General features: G+C 42.9%; 1 protein-coding gene across 1 annotated transcript in view; it reads right to left on the minus strand.

Annotated features, from left to right (window-relative positions):
* Nucleotides 1-10,681, minus strand: part of st6galnac3 (ST6 (alpha-N-acetyl-neuraminyl-2,3-beta-galactosyl-1,3)-N-acetylgalactosaminide alpha-2,6-sialyltransferase 3) — a 278,580-nt gene extending 267,899 nt beyond the window's left edge. The window contains exon 1 of the mRNA XM_020919867.2: nt 10,465-10,681. Coding sequence (XP_020775526.1) covers nt 10,465-10,482 — 18 coding nt within the window. The 5' untranslated portion in view covers nt 10,483-10,681. The remainder of the gene's footprint in view (nt 1-10,464) is intronic.
* Nucleotides 10,682-10,888: the final 207 nt, after the last annotated feature.

Consider the following 10,888-nt stretch of genomic DNA (forward strand, 5'->3'; position numbering starts at 1 on the left):
TGAGATAAATGGAGTTTTAGGAGCTGACGCGCCAAAAGTGTGACTAATGTTTCCCTTTTGCTCTGATGATGATCATGGAGCATTCAGAGCAGCAGTTGCATTTCTTCTGGTGCAAACACTTTTCATGTGTTTCCATTTGCACACAGCTGATGTTTCATATCCATGACCAGAGATGATGACCAGAGGCTCAGAGGTCTGTGATTTTACTATTTCTTTAACAGATCTATGGAGAGGCAAGCCCACTCAGTAATGAACGTTTTTATGCGGGTTCATGTAAACCAAGGGTGGGCAAACTTTTTCACTTGTGGGCCACAAAGGGTTCTAAAATTTGACGGAAGGGCCGGACTAGGAGCAGATGGTTAGAGTTTTTGATAACCCACCTCATAAGAGAAAAAACTTTGTTATATATATATAACAAACACAACAAAATATCTGGTTTATGATGTAAACCTTTTTGAAAACGACGCTGTGTGCACAATGTTATTTTGGAAAACAGAGGGAGAGAAATATTTCTTTCTCAACCTCTCTGGCTATGTGTAAATGTAGCCTCAGGCAGAGCAATGACATAGATAAATACATACATAGAAACAAGCAGGTGACGGACCCCCAACTGAAAAGTTACACAGTGCACCTTTAAAGCTCACACTTTTTCGCAATACGGCTTTTAATTAAACGAGCAGCCCAGCGCCTATAGAGGACAGTGTTCGAGAGGCGTCCTGAGGGAGGCTGTTACTGTAAAATGTTGGAGTGCCCCCTGTGGACTGGAGAAGAGCTTAATAATAGAGGTTTTGACCCTGAGTTTGCCCTGCGAGGCGTCTCATCTAATCCTGCTGACTGTGCACCAATTACACAGTGACACTGCACTGGGGTCCGGCCGTTTGAGGTGTTTTATGACATTTTTCTCAGCTTGAGTTCTAATTTAAAGTGCCCATATTAAGCTATTTTCTAGTCTGTGCTGAAATGTTCTTTCTTCAGCTCTTCTGTTTTACCTGCAAGACCAAACTGTGGACCACAGACTGTTCTTATGCAAATGGAAACGGAAGTGTTCATGGGGGAACTTCGGGCTTCATCGAGAGAGAAAGAGAGAGAAAGAGATCAAGAGGGAGAGAGAAAGAGGGAGAGATCAAGAGAAAGAGACAGAGAGAGAGAAAGTGTGAGAGAGAGAGAGATCGAGAGAGAAGGGAGATCAAGAGAGAGGAGAGAGAGAGACAAGAAAGATTGAGCGAGAGAAAGAGTTAGAGACAGAGAGAGAGTGGAAGAGAGAAAAAAGAGAGAGGAAAGATCAAGAGAGAGAGAGGAAAGTTCGAGAGAGAAGAGTGACAGAGAGAGAGAGCGGAAGAGAGAAAGAGAAGAGAGGGAGATCAAGAGAGAAATATTGAAAAAGAGAGATAGAGAGAGAGAGAGAGAGGTAGAGATTGAGAGACAAAGAGAGATGAGACAGAGGGAGGGATCGAGAGAGAGAACAGACAGAGTGAAAGAGAGAGAGAGAGAGTAAGATAGAGAAGAGAGATAAAGAGAGAGAATATATTGAAAGAGAGAGGGAGACAAAGAGTTAGAGACAGAGAGAGAGCAAAAGAGAAAGATAGAGAGAGAAGAGAGTAGAGATCGAGAGAGAAAGAGAGAGAGATATTGAAAAAGAGAGATAGAGACACAGAGGTAGAGATTGAGCGAGAAAGAGAGATGGAGACAGAGGGGGAGAGAGAGAAGAGAAAGAGTGAAAGAGAGATAGAGAGAGAGAAGAGAAAGAGAGATATATTGAAAGACAGAGAGAGAGGTAGAAACTGAGAGAGTAAGAAAGATGGAGACAGAGAGAAAGGGAGACTTTGACTTTTAACAGTACATTTATTACGTCACTTGTTACTTAAAATCCCGCAAAACAACCAAAGAGTAAACAAAACAATAACCCATGTCCCAGCCTCCTACAGATGTAAAACCAACTGCCCCTCCCTCCCCGAACACAAACACCTCCTCACCGCCCACACTGCCTCAAAATCCTCCACCCGCCCGACCAGTGCACTGTACATGAACTCCACTTTGAGCCGTGGCCCCACCAGCCTCTGCAAAACGAGTTCAGAGTCTGTACGTCCTGAGCCGGTCATGAGGTTCTTTCTACTGAGCCACACGCTCATTTTAGCCTGACCCAGGACAAAGTTTATAAGTGGCACAATCCTGCGCTGGGCCACAGAAAACTTGGGGCCAAACACAAAGAGAGAGAGAGATATCGAGAGAGAGAGTTAGAAAGAGAGAGAGATCGAGAGTGAAGGAGATCGAGAGAGAGAGAAAGAGAGATCGAGAGATAGAGTTGGGCGTTATCCAAATTTTGATACCATTCAACCCTCTCAGGATTTACCAGGGTATTCAGTATTACCGTATTACCAAAATGTTTTAGTACGACTTTGTTAAGATACGAAGCTGCACCACTATACGGTCTGTGTGTATGACCTGCAGACTTATAATGAAAAGTTTCACATGAACCACCTCCAACTCGATACACACACAGAACAGACTCACCATCAGCAGCACACCCTTGGACACAGTGAGAACACATATATTCCACTGAGTCCGACAGAAGCTGAACCACATCAGAGCACAAGGAGAGAGCTGTTTTTATCAGCGCTTTATAGTTTATGCAAATTAGCCATGTGGTTTTAAGTTTAGTTTCTGTAAAACATAAACAAATGTGCGCCTGAAGCCAAAATGTTGCCAAACTGCAGAAGTACTAGTATTTTTTTTTTGGGGGGGGGGGGGCTCTGACTTGCCATCTTGTCTTGGTCTCCTTTATGAACGTCACATGACAACGGAACAAAACTAATCGAACGTCATCTCCCCACGCAGTTAAAAGAAACATTATAGACACTATTAATTTTAAATCATGTTTGCATTAAATTGAAAATACAACCACACATTCATTTGTGCAGAGCAAATAAATTTAGGTATCAGTAAATTATTATATTATATTAGTTACTTATGCCGCTGCAGATTTTTGAATGACGGTAATGAAACTGATACCGTTGCTACTTTCTGATACCGGGTTAGGGTTGGTGTAGTCCTGGGATACTGTAATACCGTATTACCGGCCAACCCTATTGAGAGAGATTGAGAGAGAGAGACATTGGTTATCGGATGTGCGCACAGTGGCACCCTCAGGACGGGTGTCCAGGTGACACCATTAGAAGCAGGTGCTCTATGCTTCGTAAGTCTCACAGTAGTGTAGACGCGAATTTAAAACAAGATTCAATGAGGATATTTGAGGTATGCACAGTGTGTACAGGCGCCCCCTGCAGGCGCCACAGCAGAGCACAGTCTTCTGCTTTTATCAGCTGATTCATTCATAGTGTTTCTTGTGGCGTATTCTAGGCAAAGCAATATCTCTAAAGAAATATCCCTGAAAAGTTACAGTGAACTTTTACTAACTTTGACGCGATACCTCCTGAGAAAATATGAACTATTATTGTAACATGAATAAAACCTGGATTAATAAACTCGAAGTCGAAGTCGAAGTCTTACACAACTCCAGGTAGGCCTGTGTTTTTTACAGTAAACAACATCAGGACTAAATATTCCAAAGTCCTCCAGCAGAACTAAATTGGACCACTCTTTTTTGAACTTTGGCACCTTTTCGTTGAGTTTAAAGATGTTTGGTAAAAGCCACAGGGAGCAGAGCAGTCTTCCCAGATTGGACTATTTGAGGACTGACTCTTGATGGTCCCGTGTGATTGTACCTCCACAGAAACGCGCCCTGGTTGGGTTTAGGAAAGAGGCAGAACTTTGTGTAAGTCGGTTAAATTGACATTGTTACCCATCGCACTCCCCTCTGCGCGCTCCTGGGGCTTTCTGTTCTTTTCAGGCTAAAGTTGAAGGATTTTCTGAGATCCTTGTTCTCTCTCTCAGTTTGACTCAGAGCAAAGGGAGATGCTTTTGAGGAAGTTTGAGAAACTGCTGCAGGGAACGAAGACTTGTCCTGGAAACTTTCAGTTGCTCCAAATTAGACTTTCTTCTCCTCATGTTGTTTATTTAGTAGTAGTAGTAGTACTAATAGCAGTTGTTGTAGTAGTAGTTGTTGTTGTAGTGTTAATAATATTAATAGCAGAAGTAGTAGTAGTTGTAATAGTAGAAGTAGAAGTAGTAGTAGTAGTAGTAGTAGTAGTATAGTAGTAGTAGTAGTAGTGATAGTGATAGTAGTAATAGTAGTAGTATGTCCGGCGATCTGGTTGCTGAGACCCCTGCCTTCGACTGCGACCCAGATCTCTCTACACCGGCCCCATGTAGATCCTCCCACAGGTGGTGGGTCCATGGGAGGACGGCCCCATGTTGCTCCTTTGGGCTGAGCCGGCCGTGGGGGAAGGCCCAGCCACCAGGTGCATGATATCGAGCACCCACCCCAGGCCTGGCTCCAGGGTGGCGCCCCGATACCACTGATCTGGGCGACGTCACTGGCTTTTGTATTGTACTACAGCACCCTACACCCTACTACGCAGGGTGGCTGGGTGCTCCCTTAGAGATAGGGTGAGGAGCTCGGTCACACAGGAGGAGCTTGGAGTAGAGCCGCTGCTCCTCCATGTCGAGAGGAGCCAGTTGAGGTGGCTCGGGCATCTGTTCCGGATGCCTCCATGCCGGGCACGTCCCACTGGGAGGAGGCCCTGGGGAAGACCCAGAACACGCTGGAGGGACTATGTCTCTCGGCTGGCCTGGGAACGCCTCGGGGTCCCCCCGGAGGAGCTGGAGGACGTGTCTGGGGTGAAGGAAGTCTGGGAGTCCCTGCTCAGACTGCTGCCCCCACGACCAGGCCCCAAGTAAGTGGAAGAAAATGGATGGATAGTAGTAGTAATAATAGTACTACTAGCAGTTGTTGTAGTAGTAGTAGTTGTTGTAGTGTTAGTAGTAGTAATAGTAGAAGTAGTAGTGGAACTAGTAGTAGTGGTGATAGGAATAGTAGTAATAGTTGCAGTAGTAGTAGTAGTAGTAATGGCGGTAGTAGTTTCGTGTTTCACAGAACTATTGTTGCTAAACTACAAAATAAAACAGTAATAGATCACAGAGTATCATGTACAATATATCGATTATCACATTGTATCGTGAATCATGTATCGTATCAAATTGTGAGGGACTCTGTGATTCCCAGCCCAACCAGAAAGGTTGTCAAAAGTATCAAAAATCAGATAATCGATACCTGGACCACGGACATAAGACCACAATAATATTAAAAAGTACTATGATTTAATGTTGAAAATCACAGTCTAAAGAGAGTTTTTTTTGTTTTCCTCATGGTATCGGAATCGGTATCGAGTCTATTCTTTAGTATCTAATGGTGACAGGTCTAGTTTGAACCTTCTGAACTTGTGGCAGACTGAGACGACTGCCCCGCTCTGCCAAAACGAAACCTGACCCTGATCCCCCTAACTGTTTGTGTTCACGGGAGTTATTCATGGATGAACTGATGGCAATTCAAATGTGCTCTGACAAAAGCCTGCCCTCCACAGAACCGACGCGTTAACATTGTCTCTAAAGGGTAACACGGTGTCCCACATGAAATGAATGAGATCAGAGCAGCTACAGAGAAATCGCCGGTGAAGACGGGCACTTTAATTGGTCTAGAAAATCAGTGTTAAAGGTTCATTGTGTAACTTTTCTGGTGGAGCCTCTGTCAAATATTTTTCTCAATGGAGATGTTATTGCTTTGTCTGGGATGTTACACAGTGTGGCATTAAACCTTTCTATCTTCATGGAGACCAAACAAGACCAAATTACAGGTCAGGTCTGTGGAGAGGCGACCCCGCTCACAGTCAGAATGTCTGTTTTTCTATTTTATTTCTGTATTTTTATTTCTGTTTTTTTTCACCTGTAATTCAATAAAGCAGCGGTGTAGCGGGAATTTTTTAAGTGAGGGCACGCGATTCGTGACATTATCAATATGATGAGTCCCGTCCACCTGAACCAGGACTAAACAAGGACTAAACCAGGACTAAACCAGGTCTAAACCAGGACTAAACCAGGACTAAACAAGGACTAAACCAGGACTAAACCAGGTCTAAACCAGGTCTACACCAGGACTAGACTAGGACTAAACTAGGACTATAGCAGGACGACGCCAGGACTATACTAGGACTAAACCAGGACTGAACCAGAAATAAACCAGGAATAAACCAGGACTACACCAAGACTAAACCAGGACTAAACCAGGTCTAAACCAGGTCTAAACCAGGACTACACTAGGACTAAACCAGGACTAAACCAGGTCTAAACCAGGACTAAACCAGGACTACACCAGGACTGAACCAGGACTAAATAAGGGTTAAACCAGGTCTAAACCAAGACTACACCAGGACTACATTAGGATTAAACCAGGACTGAACCAGGACTGAACCAGAAATAAACCAGGACTACACCAAGACTAAACCAGGACTAAACCAGGTCTAAACCAGGACTACACCAGGTCTAAACCAGGACTACACCAAGACTAAACCAGGACTAAACCAGGTCTAAACCAGGTCTAAACCAGGTCTAAACCAGGACTACACTAGGACTACACTAGCACTAAACCAGGACTGAACCAAGACTACACCAGGATTACACCAAGACTAAACCAGGACTAAACCAGGTCTAAACCAGGACTAAACCAGGACTACACCAGGACTGAACCAGGACTAAATAAGGGTTAAACCAGGTCTAAACCAAGACTACACCAGGACTACATTAGGATTAAACCAGGACTGAACCAGGACTACACCAGGACTGAACCAGAAATAAACCAGGACTACACCAAGACTAAACCAGGACTAAACCAGGTCTAAACCAGGACTACACCAGGTCTAAACCAAGTCTAAACGAGGACTAAACCAGGACTAATTTTCACCCGAGAGCGAGAGAGAGAACCCCGAGCCCCCAGTGCAGGGTGTCCACAAAGCCCAATCGGGCGACGGCTACGCTCTGCCCTGTGGGGCGTGGAGCTCTGCGTCAGTCCATTCTCCTGCGGTCATTAGACGGTCTACATCAGCACACCTCCAGGCTCGTCCCAACACTCAGTCCTGGTTCAGTTCTGGTTAAGTCCTGGTTTAGACCTGGTTTAGACCTGGTTTAGACCTGCTTTATTCCTGTTTTAGTTCTGGTTCAGTCCTTGGATCAGTCCTGGTAACACACAAACCCTGCATATTTAGGCTGAGTTCTTCTCTCAAACAGAAAACACTCTGTTCCACCTTGTGATGTCATGCGGTAATACAGTTAGAGCTCCACTGTGTTTTTAAATTCCATACACCTTCACTAGATACAGCGAATATGGGACCTTTAAGTTTTTGTGGCAATGTAATTAAAGATTCACTTTGTAACTTTTCTTGTGAAGAGTTGTGCTGGGATCTTATTTGCCTAGAATATTCCACAGTATTCAACATATCATTTTATCCATTTCTGCTCATACTAAATTCTATAGAGGAGTCAATATTCTGTTAGTCTATCTTTAAATAAACGAACAGAAGAATATACAAGTTCATGATGACAAAAGGAATAAAACAACAGTGTACTAACATGACGTAGAATCCCATGAAGCAATCTCTCTTTTCACCAAAAGCAATTTGCGACCAAATCATAATCTCTTCACACTCAGTAAGCCGGACACAGCAGAGACACTTTAGGTAGAGTTTCATGTAAACCAATCATGTCAAATCCAATGATGAAGAGCTTTATTTCCACTGGAACTTGCACTATGACTTTCATCTATTTGACTACATGACTTTCATCTATTTGTCTTATGAAAAGAAGTTAAACCCTGGTGAGAGCGAATCCCACTGGCTCACAGCCCCTAACACACGTGTCTCCTGCGTGTTCAACTCCACAGATAACGCACAAGACCAAGGTGTTTAATACTTACAAAACGATGGATCATATAAAGCAGGGATGTCAAACTCAAATTCACAGAGGGCCAAAATTAAAAACTGGGACTAAGTTGTGGGCCAAACTATATATTTATCGAAAAAGTTCACCAATATCCACGTTTTCTTTTCTTTCGAGATATGTAATGTTAACTTTTCTTATTAAAATAAATGTTTAATCATAGTTTTGTTGAAACATTGAATCCAGAACAAACATAATATAAAATAATAACACAATTTTAAATAAATAATGTGTCTATAGTCTATCTGTAGCCGGCGGGCAGCTCTAATGCATGTTTGATATGATCTCGCGGGCTAAATATAATTATATCGTGGTCCAAATTTGGTCCCCAGGCCTGAGTTTGACATGTCTGATATAAAGTATTCATAATAATGGATCAGTTAATTCATTAATAATAACAGTGCATTAGTCTTATGTAGGACTTTTCGAGATGCTCCGAGTCGCTTAAGAGTTTCATGCCTTATTATTATTATTCATTCACTCTAAACTCAGAGGTGATAAGCTTCTTTTGTAGCCACAGCTTCTCTGGGGCAGACTGAAGGAAGCAAGACTGACAATCTGTAGCATCATTCCATCCAAACACCAACAGCACTCACACTCACACACCACATCCTGCTTAGCTCAAGAAATCTGATCAGGATTTGACATGCTGCTATGGCCATGATTTACACTTATTTTTTTATAAGGAACATAACGTAACAGGGGTGTAACAATAACCAAAATATTGTGATATTGTATTATCAAAAGTTTCTCAATTATATCGTTGGCCATCACAATATATCGAATCACAAGTTGCTCTGCTTAAATTAAGAGTTATGGTGCAGCAATAGCTAAAAAAAACAGAGGGAACTACACAGACCATGATCCTTTGCTCCATTTTGGCTAAAACTACATGAAGAAATAACAGTTCTAAGCACTTTTAAATCTTAGTTCTTTGGATTAAGTCTTGTCAGGGCATTTTAAGAGGAAATAGTAGCATCTTCACAATTTTGAGTCTCCACAAAATATCACAATAAATATTGTACCATGAGATGTATATCGTGAAATTATCATACTGAGAGATTTGGATTTTGTTTAGGGATGTAACAATATGCATGTCTCACGATACGATATTATCATGATATGCATCTCACTATATGATATTTATTGCGATATTTTGAAGAGCGGAGACACTTTTTTGCTTTTAAAATACCTTGACAAGATTTTGGTGTGAATTATTTCCGTCATAATCCCAAGAATTCAAGTAAAAACATATTTCTTCATGTTGTCTCCACTGAAATTAATCATGGGAGATGTAGTTCTTATGTATATTAGCTGCTGCTGCTGTAAAACCATGTGTTTAAGCAAAGAAACTTGTGATTGGATATATTGTGACCAGCCCATGATATTACTGTGACACTTGACAATACGATATCACGATATTTCGGTTATTGTTACGTCCCTAAAACATAACGTTAAACTTCCAAACTTGCAATGACTTTTTCCCAAACTTTAGGTTTATATACAATAACGAATCCTAACTACTAGGGACAACAATAGGGTAACAATAACCGAAACATCATGATATTGTATAATCAAAGTTCTCACAATAATATCGTGGACCATCACAATATATCGAATTACAAGTCTCTTTGCTTAAATTAAGAGTTATGGTGCAGCAATAGCTAAAAAAGACAAAGGGAACTACATAGACCATGATCCTTTGCTCCATTTCAGTGCAGACTACAAGAAGAAATAACAGTTCTAAGCACTTTTAAGTCTTAATTCTTTGGATTCTTGTCGGAAGTCTTGTCAAGGCCTCCACAAAATATCGTAATAAAGATCGTACTGTGAGCTGTATATCATGAAAATATCGTACTGAGAGATTTGAATATTGTTACATCCCTAATCGTGAGTTTTCCCACGATATCTCAATAAATATCGTACCGTGAGGTTCATACTGTGATGATATCATATCGTGAGACTTGGATATCGTTACACCCCTACTAACTACCTTATGTCGCCTAAAACTAGTGCATGAAACGTGCTGAAACTTAATTATTCTGAGGACGTCTGATTAAAAAGCTTCTACAAACTCGCTTTTTCTTGAAAACAACAGCGTATCCTGACTTTCTAGTGCACTCCCGCAGCATACTGAGCACTACCTGAGAGTAACAATCAGGGAAAGTGATGTGAGAGCTGAACTTGCACTTTCACTTTCACCTAATCCACTGCTCTGGGTCAATACTCTCCCCGTACATCATCCGACACCTGCCCGCTTCAGGGGGGGGGGGGGGGATGCTCACAGCTCTCCTCCGTCACCACCACCGCGTTTGGACAGCACCAAAACACCAGTACGAGGCCTGTGCTCCTGTCTCCAATGCACTACCAAGCACGGTCCTCCTGTCCCTACCCGAACCAGAGCGGCTGGAGGCGACTTGTTACGCGCAGCATCACCGCTTTTTGTCGGATAAACATCTGGTAAACAAAGGTTACGCACGGGAGACGGCGAGGGAAGCGTGCGTTTTGCGTTCACAGCGTCACCAGGAGTGTTTTCATATGATTCCCAGCGCTGTTATTGATGCTAGTAGACACACTTACCTTCCATATCCAGGCCATTATTCACTCCTTAGCGGACAACAGTGAAGCGGTGGTTTTATTTGGTTCCGAAACGCAGGCGGACGCACGGCTTTCCCCAGGACATTTAACCAAAGTGGCGGCGCGCAGGAGGCGGGGATGCGGCGCGGGCAGAAGCGGCAGACAGCGGAGGACAGGGCAGCGCCATAAATGTTTCAGTGCACCGTTATACGTCTCTGCTTTCCGCGGAGGAGCGTCGGGGAGCCTGGGCTGACGCTGCGCTCTTATTGGGCGAAGATGGAGCCAAGACCCGCCTCTATCCCGAGTCATGTGACGGTGCATTGGGGTTTGTGGAACTGCAACTGCGAAACACTCAGAGATAATCTACGGAGGTGTATTTACTTTCACTGATATGGCGTTTCTGAAAGAGCCTACATTATTATTTTTA

Source organism: Boleophthalmus pectinirostris, unplaced genomic scaffold (assembly GCF_026225935.1).
Source record: "Boleophthalmus pectinirostris isolate CB_2022bp ecotype Guang Dong unplaced genomic scaffold, ASM2622593v1 HiC_scaffold_16, whole genome shotgun sequence".
Classification (NCBI taxonomy): Eukaryota; Metazoa; Chordata; class Actinopteri; order Gobiiformes; family Gobiidae; genus Boleophthalmus; species Boleophthalmus pectinirostris.